At 33.4% G+C, this 23,896-nt stretch overlaps 1 protein-coding gene across 4 annotated transcripts in view; it reads right to left on the bottom strand.

Moving 5' to 3' along the window:
* The window catches only part of PTPRK (protein tyrosine phosphatase receptor type K), a 554,818-nt gene that overhangs the window by 101,617 nt on the left and 429,305 nt on the right, over positions 1-23,896 (bottom strand). For all 4 annotated transcript variants that reach the window (XM_068551059.1, XM_068551061.1, XM_068551060.1 and 1 more), the window contains exons 8-11: positions 13,203-13,505; positions 6,197-6,306; positions 4,944-5,145; positions 1,325-1,430 (exon numbers count right to left, since the gene is read on the bottom strand). In XM_068551059.1, the coding sequence (XP_068407160.1) occupies positions 1,325-1,430; positions 4,944-5,145; positions 6,197-6,306; positions 13,203-13,505 (721 nt within the window). The remainder of the gene's footprint in view (positions 1-1,324; positions 1,431-4,943; positions 5,146-6,196; positions 6,307-13,202; positions 13,506-23,896) is intronic.

The following is a 23,896-nucleotide window of genomic DNA, read 5'->3' as shown; positions in this document are numbered from 1 at the left end:
TGTTTTGTTGTGATCATTTTATCTTTGATTTACAATGCTTAGCACAGTGTCTGGCACAAAATTCATGGTCAGTTAATGTTTGTGTAATAATTTGATTAAATTAATAAAGAGGGTAATTTACATTATGTAGCACTATTGTGCAATAATAATAATATACTGTGTGTGCAGCTCACATTAAGTAAAGCTGAGTTCACTCAAATATCTAACTCTTAAAAGATGATTGCAAGTAACTGGTAGCTCATTAAACAGTAGCAGAACTGAACAACTATGAAGTAAATTTTATCACAGGTAGGAACATGTGAATGACTCTGATTACTGGTCAATAGTAAACGATGTTGAATGCAGGCATTTTCTCTTTCTCCTTTGGATCAGCAATCAGACTCACTCACAGATCACTCATTCATGAATAGCAGTATGGACTTTGCATTTTCAAGTAGCCAGTGTTTCACAAGTGTTTATATTACAAATGTATCCAATCATCTCTTTTTCTCTGGTGTGGTATTACCATGATTTTCAGCCAGACATGAGGTAAGAGTCTCCTTTATGGACTCAGGTTCTTTTATCAATTTTTTTTTAAATTAACAAAAATATTTCTTCCTTTCCAATGATATAGGATTATTTAAATGGTTAATATGTGCTCATAAGGTCAAATGTATTCATTTTACACATAGAACAAAGATTAATTTTATTTTTTAATGAATATGTAAACAACTTGATGTAACTCAATTATGAAATACCTGCACTAATTTCTGTGCCTTGATTTATTTCTCAACACAAAAGTATCCACAAAATCTACAAGTTTCAAATGGAAACTTGCCTAAGTTTTGGACAATCTGTCTAATTACAAACACACAGGAATTAAAGTCATTAGAATGATTTGACTCAATCCCTGAAAATAACATGGCTCATAATTTCTGCAAGATGAGGATAAGGTGGGAGATTTTAATACTGGATAGATAAAGTAAATGGCAAATTGAATTTTAATATTTACTGTGGAATTCCCGATAAGCAACAATTTAGGAATTATAGGTCACATAGGCTGCATTCATTTTAACTATTCTCCTTTTATTTCCTCAAAGTTTCCTATTTTTCAATCACTCATGAAATTATTCATAACAGATTTAATGCAATGGACAGGAGTTATTTTCTCATTCTATACCTGACAAATACCTTCGAAGCTCATATACCATAGATGCCAACAGAGGAAGAGAAATGAAATGGGACTAGAGAAAATAAAATCAAAGAGCAAAGCTGTTAAATGAAACAGCACAGAGAAGTGAATGGTTCAGTTCATGAATATCTCAAAATCCCCTCCCCCTCTTACCTGATAGGTGCACCTTTAGCCTGTGCTGGTCTCAACAATACAGTTATTGTGGTGGCAGTTTCATTGAGAGAGGCATCAACTCCTTCATAGTCAGGTAAAGTTGGAGCTGATAAATGATTAATGAGGAAAAAAAAGTTTCAATCAATGAACAGAAATATATCATAGTTCAAGATGAATAAATGATCCTGACTAAGGGAAAAATCAATACTTAATATCTAAACTGTACCTTAACATGTCCCACTGAATGTTAACTCCAGGAACCTAAAGCAGCAGAAGATATGAAGCAAAGATTTGTTGTTGAAATTTAAATTATAATCTGGCAACTTGTGACACACACTCCAAACATTTTGTGACGATGTTTTAGCTTTTAGTGTCCTGAGATCGTGAAATCAGCATTGATGGGATGGGAGGAAGGTGTTAACAGCATAGGCCTGGCTGCACCTGGAGATGTGGAGATAGAAATGGCAGGAACCTAGGTAAAGGGCTGCCTGGGAAAGGTGGTGCTGCTTATGACCTAATGGTTGTGGAATGACCCAGCATTAGCCTGGACTGCTTTCACCACTGTGGTCACAATAGAAACATATCTAGGAAGCATGTTGAATGGGAATGGGAACTTTAGCTGTTATTTACCATAAACTAGTGCATTAGTTGCCACATTCTTGAAAAGAAGAAACTTAAAAATTTTCAAAATATTTGACAATGCTTGGGGGTGAGAGGGCTTCCTAATCTTGAACTGGGTGAATAACCTCAAATGGCTTTTGATTCTTTCCATGCAGAAAGATGTTTAAGGGAGTATATGAACAGTGAAATGTATGCATTAACAGAAAAATTGAGTACAAATAGTATTTAATAAAAATTTTAGAGTATTTCATTCATTCATTCAACGTTTACTGAATATTATGTGTCAAATTTTACGAGACATGCTATAAATATAAAAGCAAATGAAGTGTGGTTTCTGACATTTATAGAATTAAAAGTAGGGATTCACATTTATCAAGCGTGAGAGTCTTATAAAAAGCAAAAAAATTATAGCAAAATTTAGGTCACCAAAAGAGGGGACAGTTAATTAGCCAACACAGTGGTTCTCAAACTAGGGAGATCAGAAGCACCTGGAGGGCTTCTTAAAACACAGATCGCTGCCCCTCTCCCCTACAGTTTCTGATTCAGTGGGTCTGGGGTGGGGCCTGATAATGTACATTTCCAGGATATTTCCAGGTGATCTGGATGCTGGGGGACCACAGCTGTCTAAACTAGTTGATGCTGGGGGACCACACTTGTCTAAACTAGTGTTGGGGATTGGGAAGATGAAACAGAAGACTTCACTGTTTAGGCAATGCTTGAGCTGAATGTTAAAAGAAGAGTAAAAACTCATCAGAAAGAGAATGCATGGAATAATATTCCAGAGAGAGGAATCAGAATATCTGAAGATATCATCACGTGAAAGGACACAGAGTGTTCTAACAGCTACAATTAGTTTGCTATGCCTGGAACTTCGGATTCATGGGTAGGAGTGGAGGATGGGAGGGGCCATAAAATGAAGGGCCACAAATGCTAATCATGCAAGGATGTTTGGGCTTTATCATATTGGATATAATATACTTGATTTTGAAAAAAATTAAGGAAGAAATATATGTTGTACAAAGATGAATAGAAAAAAACACTGGAGCAAGGCAAGTCTAAAGGCAAGGATGCTGCTTAGAAAGATATGTCAATGGTCTGCTCAAAATATGATCCAGATGGAAAGAAAGAAACAGTTTAGAAAGAGGTAAATTATCTGAGAGTTATTTACAAGTAGAATCAACAGATACTATATAGGCATAATATGTATATGAGTATAATTTTATATGGGTGTATAATATATATGTGTATTATACACACACACACACACACACATACACATACATGTAAACAATACTGCCAAGCATCATGCCTCCAATAACTTGATTTCACTTTAATTTAAGTTGCTTTTAAAATGCTGATAGATAGAATTACTGGACTCAAGGGATAAATAACAATATATTACCTTAAAAGTTCAAGTGAGCCTGAGAATCACACTAACCATAAATTTCATTAGCCTTAGCTTGATTACTATGTGTTCCCAAGATACAGTGATTGCAACCAAGTTTTAAAGTTCAAATCAAGTATCCATGTACGTAGGTTGCTTCAAGTGAAACTGCAGTTAAATAACTCAAAGAAAATGCTAGCTGGGTGTTCTGGTCTTTATAAGTTTTTTTACTCAATAAAAAAAAAAATTGTGTCTGAACCACAATAAATTTTGGCTCTCAATAATGTTCGTTTGTTCAATGTTCTCAGTTTTATAAAGTTTATGTAAATTTTGTACATATCTCTGCTGAAGGATCTTATTTATAGCACTATTACTAATTCTAAAGGGTGGGAAATATGTTTTACTATATTATCATATCACCAAGTCATATTTTCTAGTAAAATAATTTCAATAAATATTTAAATTGATGATTTAGAATTGTTCCATCAAGAAAAGAATTGGCAATTTTAATACCTTGCTATTTTCTAACATAATGAATACTATTTTAAAATTCTTTTTTATTAGACTATTAAGATATATCAAATGCTATGCAAAAGGAACCATAACTCATATTGGAATAATTTTTTCCATGACATAAATTTTTAAAGTTTTATATTATATTCGAAATTTCCAAATAAAATTTTAGACTTAAAAAAAATTAGAGAGTATGTGGTTTCTTTCTGATTCAAATTATGTAATTTCAGAAGAATGGTAGAGATTTTTTAATGATGTATTATGATATACCACCAATATATGCTATGTAGAACTATAATAAAAGTGAACATGAAGGAACAAAAAGACTTTACAAATTCAAAATTAGTATTTTAATATATTAAGTGGTTGACCCTTTAAAACATTTATTTTTCAAATTTAACTTTTCAGTTACATAAGTAACATATATCCGTTTTAGTAATCTTAAATAAATAAGATAAAATATTAATACACATACGCTGGGGTAGATATAGGGCATATTGCAAAGCTAATTCCTAGCAAACTGTGAAATTGTGAACATAACATAATGTGAAATTTAATTGTATTTGTTAATCAACCTAAAATTCTCCTGCACATTACCATTCTGAAATTTAGATGAATTTATGTGAGATCTCTAAGAGAAAGAAGAGTTCATATTTGTTTGTCATAAAATTATCAGAATGTCAGGGAAAAATGGAACAGAGAGACAAAGTATGTAGTACTGCAAGGATCTTCTACCATGCTTTTGATAAAATCCATTTACAGTAAAGATCAGATACCATTAATAATTACCAACTCCTCAAACGTATAATAGGTTTTTAATATGAACTTTCATAACGAACTTCTAAAAATTTCTAATTAAGATATAATATAGTCTTTAAAAATACCTTTGTCAATTAAAAACGACAGAGATTTTGAGATTTTGGGGGTTTGGACATATAACAAATAATAATCTGTATTCAGATAATTCTTTAAAGTGCCTTCAATCATGACTAATTATGTTAAAGATTCAATAAATGAGGTGAATTACACTCAGTGTATATGTGATTCTCTAGGACATGCTATTACAAACCAATTCTGTTTGCCCTGTATTCATTTGCATACCTGAGATATTGGTGGTCACATTGATGGCTGTGGCTGGCCCAAAGCCTTTGACTGTGCTGGCTCTTATGAAAAACTGGTAGGTGGTTCCAGGATGGAGATGCATGAAGACATGGTGTGTACTGTTCCATAAATTTGATACAGTCTGGGGAGGCCCAGCCACTGGAACTGCAGGATCAAATGATCTTATGCTGCTGTAACTGACCTGTTTTAAGAAATATATTTCCTATTACATATCCAATATAAGTCATAATACATTCTAAATAAACCCCCTTTAAGTAAGATAGCGTTCAAGGGCATCTGTGTGGAATGAATCACATTTTTTTCACTTCTTTTCCTTCTCTTTTTGATATGGTTATTTCACTGTCATTCTGTATCTATTGTCTGTCTGTCTGTCTCTCTATTTATTTATCTATTCATCCACAGATAAACCTAGAGTTATCTGACTGGATCAATACACATCTATTTTCTTCCATCAAAAGATAAATGAATATTATTAAATATGAATATATATCTATATATAATCTTACAGACATATATAATATAATGCATATGAAACCCAGAAAGTCCCACCAAAACTGCATCAAGAATAAATAGATAATTTGAACAGACCAATCACTAAAAGTGAAATAGAATAGTGTAATAAACTCTCTGCACACAAAACTCCCCATTCCTGTGATGTCCTCTGTTGCCAATAAAAAGTAAGTATTTTATGCTATAATCAATATTGACTACCCAGGAACAGAACTACACATTTGTGCAATTAAAATGATGCTTTCTTTTCTTCTTTTCAGGTTCTCATATTTAAAAATAAGGTAATGATTTATATTCAAAGTTGAGATGAAGCTCTGTAATAGTCAGGTTTATGATATATTTTGCTTTTTAGGTGTTTCTCCCCTACTCTGAAACAACTGACATTGAATGGCCTCTCCTAAATCATAGTATGAAATATGAGTTTCTTAATTTTATAAAAGTTTACTCTTTACAATCACCAGTAAGTCTGTTTGACAAGGCCCATCCTACTTCTCTAAAACAACAACATTTACTTAAGAATTTGAAAACTCTAGGTGCCATATAATATTTGTTTTGATGCTTAATTTTGGAATAAAGGAATTTATAAATTAAAACAGAGAAGAACTAACATTGATTTTAATCCCCAATTCTCACTTACTTCTTTTCCATTATTTTTCTCTAACATTTTCTTTTACTCTCCCCTTTAATCCATATTTCAATAAACTTCCTTATTTTCCCAGTACCTCATATTGAGTGATGATTCCATTTGGATCCAAAGGTTCTTTCCAGTTCAAGAAGATCTTATTTTCAAAGGATGTTCCTTGAAGAGAATTGACTGGTACAGGGCCAGGCACTACAAATAAATACATTTTTGGTTATAAGGATCCTTATATCAGAAACAGAAAAAGTACACATATAAGCTAAACAGGTTAAAAGTAAATAAAATAAATAAAAATGTGTCCTTAAAAAGAAAACAAGCTGTATGGCAAGTTTTTAATACATGGGAATACATGGGAATTCAAAGTAAATCAATCTATAAGCTTCTAATGCAGATTATGTACAACCGCAAAGTTATTTTTATTCAGAAGTATATTCTATCACCTTAGAGAGCTGAATAAATTGTGTAGTCTAGTTTTCTCTGTTGTATACCTCTCATGACATGAAGATATCATTTGTAATTCGTTTCAAGAACAGAGCTTTCCCTGAAAGATTTCCCTGAAAGATTTTTTGAAGATTATTATAAGCCCCTAAAGTGTCTCCATAAACAATGTTCATACAATAATTAATTATAATAATAATTAACACTCCTTAGACTCAAAAGCCAAACTATATAGTACTGAATTGAAATGTTCATTAACAGTCAATCTGACTTTTATAGCTATATTTATTACATTTCTATAACTTAAAAAAAGAGCATTGATTATTACAATTTTTAAAAAAACTCCTTAAGATGAATAGGCTTTAAAGTCATTGCTTCAGTCTTTCAAATGAAATTCCCTTTTTCAAAGCTAAGAATCCAACCATTTTATAACACTGGACTTGTTTAGAACTCAACTATCAACATAACGGGTTTTGAAGTGTCCCCAGGTATGACAAGATTTGAGAAACCATTCCAGTCCTTATTTGCAAATGTCATATAACCCAGTGGCAGCAATGAATGATGTGTCAGCTTCTATAGACAAAATACAAGATACGAGATACTTTTGCTATTGTGTATTTTCCTTGTATATATTTTATTTAAATATTCGGTTGCTATTTATTTACATAAATATCCAGTTTCTTGTTCTCATAATGCTTAAAACTATATCCTATCCATCCTACTTTGCTTAAAAATATGCTTTCTCTTGAAAATATCAACCCAATATTGGGCAAATATGTTTTTTAATTAATATTTTTCCTTAATCTAACGTTTCAGTGAACTTTACACATGACATTATCTAGAAATGTAGTTTCAGAGTACACAGCAATTTTGTGAGGACTGAAATAAATTAAAAATCACTGGATCAAAGTAAATGCATTGCAATGTGGCCAGCAGCATCAAGAAATTCTGAATGGTATGTCAAAAGAGTAAGATTTATTTCAATCTACAAGCAGACGATGAATGATGTTATGACCTCTGGGAGAGCCAACATAATTTGGCATATTAATAATGAATTCATAAAGGAAAAAATCCACAGTAAACAGAAAAGATGCCAGGTGTGTAATCTGTGGCATCTGCTGAGGCTACCATGGGCCTTGGTTTGTTTCCTAAGAGAGTGCCTGTTGTTTCCATTCCACTCAAGTGACATAAGCTTACAATTGTAGTTAAGGGAAAGTATTTATTTGCCTCTCCACACCTCTCATAGAGGGTGGCTGTTGGGGGGAGGAGGAAGTAAAGCCCCAACTAGTGAGTAAATGTTTATTTGATGGTATTATAATTACTACCTGTGTTCACCAAACACGATTTGGTCAAAAAAATAATATGAAATGGCATGGATATATTTCAAATTGTTCACAAATAAGGATAGTTTTTTTTAAATTTATTTTTTTAAATTTTATTATTTGAAAGCTATAGATGGTATTTTATTTTATTCTATTATTTTATTCTATTTTATTTTATTTTTTGGCTGCACTGTACAGCATGCAGGATCTTAGTTCCCTGACCAGGGATCAAACCTGTGCCCTATGCATTGGAAGTGCAGAGTCTTAACCACTGGACTGCCAGGGAAGTCCCAAGGATAGTTTTAAATGTTTGTAAATTCTACATTGAGAGAAGGGTAGAAATGGAAAGTAGCCTTCCTGGAATTTGTGTATTTCTCTGCTCTCCTTATACATGTTCTACTTTGTCAACAGGATTCACTTCATATACTTATGGAAAAGTTTGTGGGAAAATTATAGCCAAGAGAGTTCCACACTACTGATCTTGCACTGAGACCAGTATAGTGAATGAGAAAAAGAATTACACTTAGGTGAACTACAAAACACACACATAAAACATGTGGAGGAAAGGGGTGAGGGCACAGACAAACTATATTCAATAATTTTCTACAGACAACCTGTATTCAATAATTTTCTCTGTTTGAAGGAAGACAATTCTATATACAGACATTTATATGTACATATGATTTGTGTAAATACAACATGAAGTTACTAAGACCATCATCATGGCAGTCTTCATAGTGCAGGAAATGTCCTCTCACATTTCCACATCAACAACTTTTAATGGAGACAGAATGCTGACTTTTATTCCCCTGCTTGTAATTTATTTGAGAGCTGTTTCAGCTAAATTTTTTTTTTTTTTGCACATAAAAAAGACCCTTATAACTCTCAAAGTGGAAGAGAGGAAAATGAAATGTGGGTGGGGCAAGATTACACTAAATAAGCTTTACAGCCTTTAAAATATAATAAATGTACATTTAAAAATAGCTTTGTATTAGTCAAAAAATGTCCCCAAACCAGGCTTTTCTGCTGAGCTAACTTCACAATATTGATTTTTATGATTGCTAGAATAAAAAATGAAAACAAAATCTCTTACACAAAATTCTACCCGTGCATTAAAAAATACATGCAATAAATTAAATATAAATTCTACCTTAGGGTTCTGGTGGGAAATCATTCTAGCTTTGCTCTCATGGTTTATGGATGTACCCAGAATTCTTTTCATGAAATTATATTCTTTTATTAGATGGCTGATAATTTATTATTTTTCTATGTATATAGGGCAGCAATAATTTAGCAAGACTGACTTAATTAGATCATCATAATCCACCGATCTTCCAACAATAAATAGATTATGATTTAGATATTCTGTCACCCCCCCCAATTCAGGAACATTAAGACACATCAAGTACTCTATGTAGAAACTGGAGTTTATAATGAGCAGATCTGGAGCCTGAATTAATTGCAAATACTTCATAGAAAGCTTGTACTTCAATCATTTAGTCTTATATATAAAGCAAAAAATTTAAAAACCCTTACAGTAGAAGGAATTACTTTGTGACGGTACTACCATGAAATAATAACATGCACTTCAATATCATTACAAACAATAAAAAATTCTTCAAAACAGAGGTTAAAATAAAACAAAAGTAAGAAATATTATTGAAATTAGACCGAATAGTTAATGCCATTTTACTTTTACAAAACTATTTCTAGATGAAATAAATAACACAGTCATGAGTTTGATCAATTTTAGGACCTAATTTAAATTTCCATGGCAATTCACTTCCTGATTAGTAATCTAGTCGTATGTGTATCCAAAAATACATTAAAAAATTTAATGCAGTATGAAAAAAGATTATATAAGCCTGACTGCATTCTTTGGTTTGTGGAAAGAAAAGCAGACTAAAAACTCATACTAAAGAATACCATCAAAATGAATTATATTGTTAGAGAATGATTGACTGAAGAACCACAAAACTCACATAACTGAGACTAACATTACCAATTAATAAATCATGTTTTTTCATATATATGGAATCTAAAAAAAAAAAGAAAAAGGTTCTGAAGAACCTAGGGGCAGGACAGGAATAAAGATGCAGATGTAGAGAATGGACTTGAGGACACGGGGATGCGGAATGGTAAGCTGGGACGAAGTGAGAGTGGCATGGACTTATATACACTACCAAATGTAAAATAGATAGCTAGTGGGAAGCAGCCGCATAGCACAGGGAGATCAGCTCGGTGCTTTGTGACCACCTAGAGGGGTGGGATAGGGAGGGTGGGAGGGAGACGCAAGAGGGAGGAGATATGGGGATATATATATATATATATATATATATATATATATGTATAGCTGATTCACTTTGTTATAAAGCAGAAACTAACACACCATTGTAAAGCAATTATACTCCAATAATGATAAAAAAAAAGAAATCTTTTTTTTTTCAATTTTAAGTGCAGGCAATAAAACATGTGAGTACATTCTTATTACTAAAATCACGGATTATAAAATGTATAGTGTACAATGAACAAATGGGACCTAATCAAACTTAAAAGCTTTTGTACAGCAAAGGAAACCATCAACAAAACTAAAAGACAACCTGCAGAATGGGAGAAAATATTTGCAAACAATGTGACTGACAAGGGGTTAATACCCAAATATACCAACTGCTTGTACAACTGAATGTCAAAAAAACCCAAACAACCCAATCAAAAAATGGGCAGAAAACCTAAATAGACATTTTTCCAAAGAAGACATACATATGGGCAACAGGCACAGGAAAAGATGGTCAATAACCTAATCCTTAGAGAAATGCAAATCAAACCCACAATGACGTATCACCTCACAGTGGTCAGAATGGCCATCATCAAAAAGTCTGCAAATAATAAATGCTGGAGAGGGTGTGGAGAAAAGGGAATATCCGCACACTGTTGGCTGGAATGTAAACTGGTGCAGCCACTATGGAGAACAGTATGGAGGTTCCTTAAAAAACTACAAATAGAGCTACCATATGATCCAGCAATCTCACTTCTGGGTATATATCCAGAAAAGACAAAAACTCTAATAATTCAAAACGATACATGCACTCCAATGTTCATAGCAGCACTATTTACAATAGTCAAGACATGGAAACAACCCAAGTACCCATAAACAGACAATTGGCTTAAGAAGATGTGGTATATATATATATACACAATGAAATATTACTCAGTCATAAAAAAGAATGAAATGTTGCCATTTGCAGCAACATGGCTGGATCTAGAGAATCCTACACTTAGTGATGTAAGTCAGACAGACACATACTATATGGTATCACTTACATGTGGAACCTAAAAACAATGCAAATGAATCTATATACACAACAGAAACAGACTTACAGACACAGAAAACAAACTCATGGTTACCAAAGGGGAGATGGAGGGAGGGAGGGATAAAGTAGGAGTATGGGATTAATGGATATGAACTACTATACATAAAATAGATAAGCAACAAGTATTTACTGTATAGCACAGGGAATTAAATTCAAGATCTTGAAATAAGCTATAATGGAATATAATCTGAAAAAAAAATAACTGAATCACTTTGCTATGCACCTGAAACTAACACAATTTATAAATCAACTATACTTAAAAATGTCTAGTATAATATAGACATAATATTTATCCCACTTTATAAAATGAGATAGAGATTTTTCAGAGCTTTTGAATCCATGCTTAGACTTCCCATTTTGATACTCTACCTACGAAACAACTACACGCAACCACTGTTTCTTTCATAAGCATGTGTTGTGTGTATGTTGTGTATGTGTGGGGGGCAGGGGGGTAATACGAGTGTTTGTGTGTTTATGTATAAAAGCAGGGTTTGTTCTTTAAAATGTTATTAATGCTTTGATTAAGTGCAAGTTCAAACATGATAGCTGAGGTGACTGTGTTTTATTGTCTCAAAGATGACAAAAATACATTTATCATGAATAAGTCTTAGGTTTATTCTTTGAAATTTTATGAATATGCATAATTTTAGGACAATATTGTTTCCTTGAAAGTCTGAGCTAAATGAGGTTAAAAGGCTTTCACTTCCCTTTATTACAACAAAAACAGCAGAATAATCCAAGATCATTTCCATTTTTCAGAGTGAGAAAGCTTGAAGTAATAAGGAGAATTTCTAGAAACTATGGAATATTGACCCATTTTATGGCAATCTCATACTTGGTAGGCATCAAAGTATACATCTGAGCCTAAAGTTCAGGACTCGAGGGAAATTGGGAACACTTGGGTATCATATACATCCTGTTTTCTGAAACCCAAATAAAAATGTAGATGGAACCTTAGACATCATCTAATTTAACCTTTTCATATAGAGTTGAGAAATAGAGAACTAGAGGGGTGAAAGGATTTGCTAAGGTTACAGAGTTATTAGAGCCAGGACTGAAAGCTCATGATTCCTGACTCCCAGTTCGGTTTTGCCTCAATTCACTATATAGCACACTTCTTTCCCCCTGCACGCTTTCATTCATAAAAGAAAATATTGCAAATGAAATGTCTTACATTGGAAGAATACAGTGTTATTATTAGATTATCATTTTTATATATTTTTGTCTAGGATACATTTTTTTAAAATCAGAAAATGTATTCAAATTCACATTAATGACATACTATAGTATGTGTGTGTAACTTATAATATTAATATAAATGTTTCTTCCTATTATTCAATAATTTAGAAGTAATACACATAGAAATTGGGCAAGTTATAATTCAATTACTTGGGTGGTAAAAAGATGGATAAAAGATGATAGCTTGCCAATATCTGATAAGGACCTTTATTTAGACTTAAACATATAAACTTTGACCTTCTTTTATATTTATAATTACATAAAACTATCTAAAAATGAATAGAATAGGTAAACAATGCTGCTTTCAAATCTAAAGGAAATGAAAGCTATTACTATTGATCTGTAAAATGCAAAAAACTAAATTTTTAACTAAGTGCATTTCACCAATAGGTAATCGATGTAGTGCCACAAATGGTGAAAATTATTTTTGAACACTTGATAAAAACTTTATTTAGACTTTTAGTGTAGTTGCTACTTTTCTAATATTGTATAAAAATGGAAAACAATAAAGGAATAGTTCATTTAGTATTTGATGCTACCCTGAAGAATATTAAGTTTTTTGTTAAAAGCAAACCGTTTCCAAAGTTAACCCTGTTAAAAGTATTTAGCAGATTTCAGAATCCAATTCAATTTTGGGGACTCTAGGCAAAACTGTAAGCAAGTACATAATTCTTGTCATATAATTCCCCCCTTTAAAAATAAGGAAGTATGAACATACCATCTTCATCAGTTTGAATAATCGTCTCTTCACTCTCCTTCCTGCCTTCTGGATTGGTTAGGATCATCTTGAGGCTGACGTTTGTATAAGGTGGCAGATGGTTCACAACATGCTGAGGGGCTTTGGGGTCCATGTCCAAACAGTCTGCCTTGCTCTCATTGTGACCATGGAAGTAATGGTAGCATATAGTGACATTAAAAGTGTGGCAACGAGTGATGTTGTAACCCAGGGATTCCCAGTCCACAGCAATGCGTCTTGCCTGTATCTCAGCAATCTTTAAAGTCTTTGGGGTTCGCATAGGTTCTGAAAAATAAATCAAAGACACAGCTGTCAACTTTACCATGAATAATCTTGAAAAAATTTAACACTGAGCATGACATAGCATGTGTAAACCTAGGAAAATCTGGAAGTCATCGTTCATTCTCATTTTCTTTATTACTCATGATCTTATTCTTAAAGGTTTCTGTCAGGGCTATGATTTACCAATGGGAAGAGAAATGGGAAGTAAAATGTCCACAATCCACAGTACTCAGGAACATGGCAGAAAAATAAAAACCTGAAAATGTGGCCACAATGCTTTTATAGTTGTTTCTGTTGTTACTGCCCTATTCCCCATCTTTCTTTGGTCATTATTGAGCAAGTGAATTAGCTAATACATCATAATGGATAAGAGTCAACATGTTCTGCTCTCTGATTTGTCATGTCACCAAGCTATGCTGTATACTAATTAGTCTAATCGTAACACTAAACTACCATTTACAAAAATGATGCAGATATTAACATTTATTATTTCAGTAATGATGTTGTTCATCAAAGCAGAAAAATATCTGAGAAAAATTGCAAGAACACATGTGGATATTCACATTGTCATCTATCCTTCTTGATCTCTTTTTGTCTTTCTCTAGGAAATGCTCAGGTTTGACAATCCATTCAGTGTCACCGAAACCAAACTGGGAAGTGAATTTCCATTCAACTGGAAAATGCTGGCAGAACTAAACACTCTGAAGACTGGAATCCATCCATCACTGCTTCCCAAGTGTATACTTTTCTCATGCAAGACTAACTTTAATCATCTAACTTAATCAAAATAATTACCCTATGAAAGTCATGGCCATGGCAAAGTCTACACAGTAAACAAACCAATACACAGCAAAACTTTAATACGTTGATTTGACAAAGAGATTAAAGTCACGGTCAAGCTTGAGGCCTTGTTGGTGCCTCCATTAACTCACTAGGGATTGTTAGTGCTCATGAAAAATAGAAATCAGTAGGGAAAAAGTGAAGAAAAATAAGTAATACAAAAAGTCCAATATGGGTGTTTTTATAAATTTTCATTTTTGAGATTAAAATCTTAGTTGTGTAAAAATAATCAGCATGGCACACAGATGGCAAACCCAAATTGGGATTCCAGTTCAATATATTTAATGTGCAATCTGAAATACACTCTGGTGGCCATTTAATTTAAAACCTCAAAACTATAAAAACACACATATATATATGCAAATTAATCTTTGGTAGAATCCAAAGTTTAGGTTTTAAATTCTGTCTGATCTTCTGATTGTTTACAATATCCAGTCCCCCTATTTTACCACTTTTGTTTCAGTGTTAAGTAGGCTGGAAGAAAGATGTGGTTTTTTAATCATTTAAAAAAATCTCTTTATATGTCTAGCGCTATGTTTTCATTTTCCCTGCCAGGCACAAGAGTGAGATGATGACATTTTCCTTTCCGTCTAGTTAGACTAAAAACACAGTCTTTGGCATCACTGCCCACAAACTGGCTAGGCACTTATAGGTAGGATCATCCAAAAACTTCCCAGATAAATTGTGACTTTGCTGCCTGTTAGGTAGCAATCAGATACAACTGAGTGGCCACATTGCAGTTAGTCCATACGTTGTTCTAAAAGTGTCTAGATTGAGAAATTTCTCCAGAAAATACCTGATGCATATGAATGCAAATATCCCATACAGCAATAAAAGAAAACACCAATAAATATTTATTCCTCTGTTTTAATTTTTTTAGGTCTAGTAGTCATATACCTGTTTTCATACACCCTTCATTTTGAATCTGACATCTTATTCCTTTATAAACTTCTCTTTTTCCAAGTGATCATTCTCTTTCATACATCTTTTCATTTTATACCACTGTTCAATTTGCACTTACCCTGCATTCTAATACAACTTTAAAAGACTAAAAAAAGCATAAAGAAATTGAAGAAGACACAAATGAAAGATATTCAGCACTCATGGATTTGAAAAATCAATATTGTTAAAATGGCCATACTACTGAAAGCAATCTACAGATCCAATGCAATCCCTATCAAAATTCCAATGGCATTTTTTCGAAGAAATAAAACAAATAATCCTAAAATTTGTATGAAACCACAAAAAAACCCCAAATAGCCAAAGTAATCTTGAGAAAAAAGAACAAAGCCGGAGGCATCATGCTCTCTGATTTCAAACTATATTACAAAGTTAAAATAATTAAAACGATATGATATTTGTACTAAAACAGACACATAGATGAATGGACAGAATAGAGAGCCCAGAAATAAATGCACACATATCTGGTTAATTAACTTATGACAAAGGAGTCAAGAATATACAATGGGGAAAGAACTATCTCTTCATTAAATGGTGTTGGGAAAACTGGACAGTCATATGCAAAAGAGTGAAACACAACCACTGTCTTACACCATATACAAAAATTAACTCAAAATGGATTAAAGACCTGAAACCATAAAACTCCCCCCCAAAAAAAAAAAAAAAAAAAAGGTGGTAAGCTCCTTGACACAGTTCTAGGGCATGATTTTTTTGAACCTGACACCAAAAGCAAAGGCAACAAAAGCAAACATAAATAAGTGGGACTACATCATACTAAAAAGCTTCTGCACAGCAATGGAAACCATCAACAAAATGAAAAGGTAACCTACTGAATGGAAGAAAATATTTGCAAATCATATATTTGATAAGTAGTTAATATCCAAAATATATAAAGAACTCCTACAACTCAATAGCAAAAAAACCCAAACAAGCTGATTAAAAAATGGGCACAAGATCCAAATAGACATTTTCCCAAAGAAGACACACAGATGGTCAACAGGTACATGAAAAGATGTTCAACATCAGTAATCATCAGGGAAATGCAAACCAAAAGTACAAGATATTGCCTCACACCTCTCAAAATGGCTGTCATCAAAAAGACAAGAAATAACAAGTGTTGGTGAGGATGTGGAGAAAAGGGATTCCTTGTGCACTGTTGGGAATATAAATTGGTGCAGCCACTACGGAAAACAGTATTAAGGTTCCTCAATTAAAAACAGAACTACCATATGATTCAGCAATTCCACTTTGGGGTATTTATCTGCAGAAAATAAAAACACTAACTGAAAAGATATATGCACCCCCATGTTCACTGAAGCACTATTTACAAGGAAACAACACAAGTGTCCATCAAGGGATGAATGAGTAAAGAAGATGTGTTTACATATACATATCTATGCATATCTATGCACATATGCATATATACCATGGAATATTATTAAGCCATGAAAAAGAGCGAAATCTTGACATTTGCAACAACATGGATAGACTTTCAGGGTATTATGCTAAATGAAATAAATCAGACAGAGAAAGACAATACCATATAATCTCTCTTATGTGTGGGGTCTTAAAAACAAAAACAAAAAATAACCAAAATAACAAGATCATAGATCAGTTAGAGAGAACAGATTGGCAGTTGCCAGAAGTAGGGGATGAGGGGTCAGAGAAATAAGTAAAGGGGGTATAATGTATTAAAAAATAAAATGAAATAAAATTTTTAAAAGAATCTGTTTTACAGATGTATGACACAACTTCATTGGTAGGAGTGGAGGAAAATTTTACCTTAGTAACTTTGGCAATGATTAGAAACTACAAGACCAATAAAACCCCTAAAAACAGAACAAAAAACAACAAAAAAAGTGGATATTCATAGGAATGGCTTAAAGTTTACACATGACTTTAGTCATCACAGAGGGACCGTATTTCTTTTTTTTTTTTTTTTTAAATGTTTTTTTGTTTTGTTTTGTTTTAATTAATTAATTTATTTATTTATGGCTGTGTTGGGTCTTCGTTTCTGTGCAAGGGCTTTCTCTAGTTGCGGCAAGCGGGGGCCACTCTTCATCGCGGTGCGCGGGCCTCTCGCTATCGCGGCATCTCTTGTTACGGAGCACAGGCTCCAGACGCGCAGGCTCAGTAATTGTGGCTCACGGGCCCAGTTGCTCCGCGGCATGTGGGATCCTCCCAGACCAGGGCTCGAACCCGTGTCCCCTGCACCGGCAGGCAGACTCTCAACCACTGCGCCACCAGGGAAGCCCCAGAGGGACCGTATTTCTGAACAGCAAATTTAGAGGCCTCTTTTAAAAAAAAGAAATAAAAAAAAGTGTACACACGAATGTGAAAAAAAGTGGAAATGCAAAATGGTAAAGCAAAAAACCTACTTAACACTTCATGGACTAAAAGCCTCTACAATTTGCCTGTCAAATTACTGACTACATATTTACATTTTCTCCCAAACTAATAATAAAATAATTTTAAAAATTAATTTCTCTATTTATAAAGTTAAATAATTATAAAAATAAATAGAAATTTTCTTCTCCTAACTAATCTCATTATATCCAATTTCTTTTGCCTTTCGGCTTCCTTCATTCAACCCTTTTATGGAGCACTGAAAATAGGGAATGTATGTGCTATTCAATTTCTGCTCAGCTGCTGCAGCTAGCTGACTGCCTATTAGAACTGCCTGACATTCTGAATAGCCCTAGAGCAAGTCAAAGTTTGGAGGAACTTGGGGTTTCTCTAGGCTTGGAAGAGCCAGAAGAGATGTAAATGTGTGCATACTGAGGGACTCGCTGTCAAAAGCAGAAGGAACTCACTACCCCCACTCTTTTTATTCTCATATTTGAAATTAAAATTAAAAAAGTAAAATAAAAGCATACCCAGACACTGTGAAGGACACAATAGCTCTACATCCTCAATTATTCATTTTTAAGAGTTGACAAAAGATATATTTATTATGTATTGGTAGTATGTAAAAAAAATACATAGAGTTCACTTTGAGTGAGAATTCTGTTTTGGTGTATTTAAATGCTGCTAACTTTGACACCAATATAAATTAGATTTTAAAACTCTAATTTAAAATCTGGAAAAGGTAGCTTTAGAAATCCTATACATATGTGCATAAACCACAATCATAATATCAGTTGCCAACACTTTATTAACTGGTAAAAAAACAAAGATTTGTGAAAAGAAATAGCTTTTTAATAGGCAAAGAATCTTTCTACGAGGTCAATATGGTATTTAAAATCTATATTTTTCACAATGGCTTGAAGAAATGCTGCAAAATGAATTGTTATTACTAAAATAGTGACTTAAAATATAATCTTACTGCCACCTAGGGCAATATTCAGAAACCAACATACAACAAAGTAAACACACACACACACGTACGCAGAAACACATCTAAAGTCAAAATTCAATTATTTTGAGCTCTAAGGCATCTGCAGTAATTCAGAGGAAGTCACTGTCTAATTACACTTATTTAATTGACATGTGCTTAATTTTTTTCCAGTTTTTATTGAGGTTGGATATTCTCAGCTATATTTACATATATGTTATAATCATATATATGTATTCATGCATGTACATCTATGTATATATTCACATATACATATATAAGCACATACATACACACATACAATAGGCACTCTGCTACGCAACACCTCTGAAGTCTGTTAGCTCTGACATGGGCTGACAACCACATATACATAGATTTTTTAAAATCAGTATATAAACAGCAGGGACTTGAGACTGTTCTACTACTATGAAATAATCCATTCAAAGAAAATTCTATCAGAGAATTTGACAAGAAAATTACCTAAATTCCTCACCCTGATCCATTAGTCTTGTGCCTCACCAATAATTATGTTGTATTTCTGAGATATGAATGCATAAGTAAAAATTTATACTTTTAAAATTGGAATAATTAACTTTTGTAGAATAAACGGAAGTAGAAAGATATTGCTCAGGACTCACTATGTTATATAAAGCTGGGCATAAGTGCTGTTTTAAGGATTAAATAATTTAAATAAATGACCTAGTACAGTGAATGGTACATAGAGGCGTCACAGTAAACAGTATTTATATAACAACATAGGTCACCACAATGATGATATAACAATGGGGATCACATTCATCAATGCACTACTTGTCAAGTGGTTTGAATTTTACTAAATGTTCTTTCTTCTTCCCAATTTTTTACTTTCCATTTTCAAAATTTTGTTAGGTATTCCATACATGTGTTTATAAAACAGTTCTCTTTCCTTCTCTCTCATTTTGATTTTCTAGTAAAAGGAAATTTGGGAGAGAAACAAGGAATTGGAAAAAGTTGTGGGGCAAAATTCTGGCAGAAACTTGGGAATAAATATAGCAAGGGAGTGACCTTCATGCAGCAAAGGATCATACTAAAATATTTTGAACAAGTAATCCATCTATTGTGAAAAAAAATAGATTGCCTATTATATAAAGTGTATGATACCAGACACTGTGGAGGATTCTAAAGTGAATAAAACAATAATAGACCTCAAGGAGCTTAACATTTATTTAGTAAAGATGATAAACTAAGAAAAAAAATTAAAACAGTATGATATAAATGGTATATGAATGGAATAAAATACTATAGGAATTCAAGAGAGAGAAACAACTTCCACCTGTCAAATGGAAGAGATATTTGCATTTGGTCTCAATGGGTAAGGCAAGAAGATCTATAGACATAGTTTGGATAAATAATAAAAATGCAGAGGAAACAAGATGAATAAATATGAACACAATTGGAAAAAATATGTAATCCCATTTGGTTGCTGTACAAGTTATCTAATAGGAGGTTATATAGGAAAAATTGGTTGGGAAAAGATTGGAAAAACTTTGGATGTCATGATAAGAGGTAACTTGATCTAAGAGCCAATGGAAAGTAACTGAGCAGGAAATTAACACAATTAATTAACTACTTTAGAAAAATTAATTTGGAGGTTTTGTCAAGTGTGCAGACACTGGAAGTGGAAAAATCCAAAGATTGCAATGTGTTAGGGGAGAATAAGGTGCCAAGAAGGAGTGTGACTTCAGTAGACAATGGTTTTCTTTATTTTTCTGCCAAAAGTTGATCAGCCAGGTTTACTAACTTTTCCCATTCCATTTTTCCTTTTATTGTTCACCTATTTCCTAGTTGTTACAGTGAGAAAAGCCACATGAAATCAAGAATAAAAAGAAATAGCAGAAAAGTTACATATCAAATCTATGACCAGTAATATACAATTAGCAGAGAAATAAAGAAATAACATATCACTGCCCTTACTTAAATTCTAAACAGATCAAGCATGGAATTTATGCTTGTAATAGTTTTTGTGTCAAATATTTAACACAACTTGATAGGATAAAATGAAGAACTACTTAATAATTCTCTGAAGATTAAGAAAAATTAAGGCAACATGAGTAGACAGGACCTGTTGACTTTGAGTCACCTCTCAACAGCAAGATGATTTAATAAGTGGTTCTAGATAACAGATAAAAGGAAATTCAATTTTGGGTATTTGTTAAACAACACATGACATGACAGGTCAATATCCAGATCCTTCTCTAGTGATAATCTCTGGTTACTCTGAAAGAGTTGTGAAAACAAAAGCTTTAGCAGCTACAAGAGAATTGAGGGCAGGGATCACATTTCCCCAGAATCAGTTTTTAATGATAAAACTTATTATCCAGCTGTCAGTCAGAGAGAAATAGAAGATGTCCCAAAGCTCATGCCAAGAAGAAAAGGAAGATGTTGTCAAAGATGTCACAAACTAAGAACACTGAAGCATGACAGGGAGCATCGTGCTTCTGGCTGCCTTTTCATCAGAAACCTTAGAAGCTGACTGCAAAGCACAATTTCCATTCCATTTATCAAAACAAACACAAGGAAAGTGAACTTCCTGACTGTTAGAGAAAATATTTGTTGGTGTAAAATAAAAAATAATTGAGATGAAATTTCTGAACAAAGTTGAATTTTTTTTTTTTTTTTTAAAAAGGAAGAAAACATTGGCATACCTTGGGGGAGGAAAAAACTGAAATGCTTCGGAAGACATTGTCTTTACTTTTCTCTATTGATGTTTTGTATTTTTATTCTTTTCCTCATGGTAATGACTGGGGATAATCAAGGTTTTACACTGCACATCTTTTCAGTCTTACAGCATCATTAGTCTTGCCAAAAAGATTTCATCTCTGCTCCCACGGGTCAAATTGAGTTAATGATAAGTTGGTGAGATGACTTGATTAGTACTGTAATATGAGGGAGCCTCAGGTCCAGGAATAACCACAAACCAGCTGTCAGCTCTTTTGGCTTTCTGGCTGTGTTGCTGAAATGACATGTTTGCCCTCAGGGGATATAGAATGACAGGGGGTGCATGGCTCACTCAGTTCTCCTGCAGAGTCACAGAAATATTTACCCAGTACCTTCAGAACAATACTAAGCACATTATCAAATTAAACCAAAATATGTCATCTTCACTGCTCTCAAGAGTCTGACTGAAGTTCATCAGATAATTCTAATAACATTTGCATACTCTCTACAATAGTGCTAAGGAAATTGTTTGATTTTCAAAAGAACTTACTACCAAAGTGACGTGGAAAAAAAAGACAAAAATAACTATTTTTCCAATAGATAAATCCTACTGAATGTCTTATTAAACCTAATTCTCAAAACATGGGGAGTTGAAAATTTGGGGGCTCTTTAATGTTTTTTGCTTAAATTTTTATCTAATAATATCAGACTGTGTTGGAAGAACCATGTAATTACAGTCAATCAATCCACTTCAATTCATCTCTCATACTGCATATTCTGCTTATATGTTATACTTTAAACAATGCAAAAAATAAAACATTTTTTATAGCTAACCACCTATACTTGGATAAAACATAAAATAGAAAGAGAAAAGGCATTTTAAAAAATTTATTGAAGGAAAAAAAGCAGAGAATAATCTACCCCTAGTGTAAAAACAAACTTTATTTTTCATAAAAATATTTAGCAACAGCATTAATCACATACAAAAACGTACAGTGAGTTGTATATTACCCTAAAAAAGCAATCTGGAAAAAACTACTTCGTAATATACAGTGTATAAAATAAGATGACTGGAGAGAAGCTGTATACAGCAATGACAAAACTCTAGAGGGAATTTTCAATGCCTTCTCCACCCCTAAAAAGAAGATAAATGACACACTTCTTAGGTTGTACTAAAAAAATGAGGCACATATTTTGTATGCCAAGCAAAGTGGTTGGCCCATAGTATATGCTTGGAAACTTCATTTTCTGAACAATAAAGCAACTAATTTTAATATGTTTTATCTTCAAGAGCTAATGAAAATAGAACTTAAGAACTCAATTCTGTGATGGCTCCAATTCATCACCTTTTTTTTTTTTCCCTATCAAGTTAGTATTTACTCTTTTTTTAAAAAAATTAATTTGTTTTATTTATTTTTGTCTGTGTTGGGTCTTTGTTTCTGTGCGAGGGCTTTCTCTAGTTGCAGCAAGCGGGGGCCACTCTTCATCGCGGTGCGCGGGCCTCTCACTGTCGCGGCCTCTCTTGTTGCGGAGCACAGGCTCCAGACGCACAGGCTCAGTAGCTGTGGCTCACGGGCCTAGTTGCTCCGCAGCATGTGGGATCTTCCCAGACCAGGGCTCAAACCCGTGTCCCCTGCATTAGCAGGCAGATTCTCAACGACTGCGCCACCAGGGAAGCCCCATCACGTCTCTTTGTATCCACACTGTTGGCCATGTGATTTTACAACCCTCCACACCAAAGAAGTGGGGTTAATTTCCCCATCTTCTGATTTGGGGCTTGCCTCATGACTTGCTTTGGTCAACAGAATGAGGCAAAAGTGGTGGTGTGCTAATTTTCAGCCTATATCTCAAAAAGTCCTGTGAGCTCCTCTTGCTCTTACACCTCCACCATCACTTCTGGACTAAGAAATGCACGTGAAACAGAGCTGAGTTAGTCACCTCGTTGCACCAGCAAAGGTCATCTAAACCAGCCAATTGCCAGTCCACCAGCAGATCTGTGAGCCAGACAAGATCATCAGAGGCTTTCTGCCACTGATGAGATTTTGTGGTTAGTAATTGTTCAGCATTTTGATATAATCCCTATCCCTAATCTCTTCACTTGGTAAATTACCTAAATATTTTTGTGAAGATTATGTCAGTGATCCCTCCATAGAACAGTACTTTACAAATTTTATTTCTCTAATAATGAGTTGTGCTGAGCCACTACATGCTTATTCAGTATTTTGTATTAAAGTAAACATTTATTAAGGGCCTGGCATGTGCCAAATATTGTGGCAGTATGATATAAGATTTAAAAAACTACTTTAAATGAATATATTTTTGTCTTTATTCCCTGTATGCTCTTTGAGGGCAGGTTCATTTCTTCACTATGCTCCCACAGATACTAATATATTAAATATTGGACTAATAATTCTATGAGGTATAAGACATGTCAATACTTTATTCTAAGCTATAATAATTTAGAGTCGTTTTCTAGCACCCTAAGCCATCGCTGCAACACATTTATTAAAATATTTTAATTTTTATATCAATACAAGTTTACAGGTATATATAAAGTGAATCA

Source organism: Eschrichtius robustus, chromosome 9 (assembly GCF_028021215.1).
Source record: "Eschrichtius robustus isolate mEscRob2 chromosome 9, mEscRob2.pri, whole genome shotgun sequence".
Lineage (NCBI taxonomy): Eukaryota > Metazoa > Chordata > Mammalia > Artiodactyla > Eschrichtiidae > Eschrichtius > Eschrichtius robustus.
This window is presented reverse-complemented; position numbering and strand designations above follow the sequence as displayed.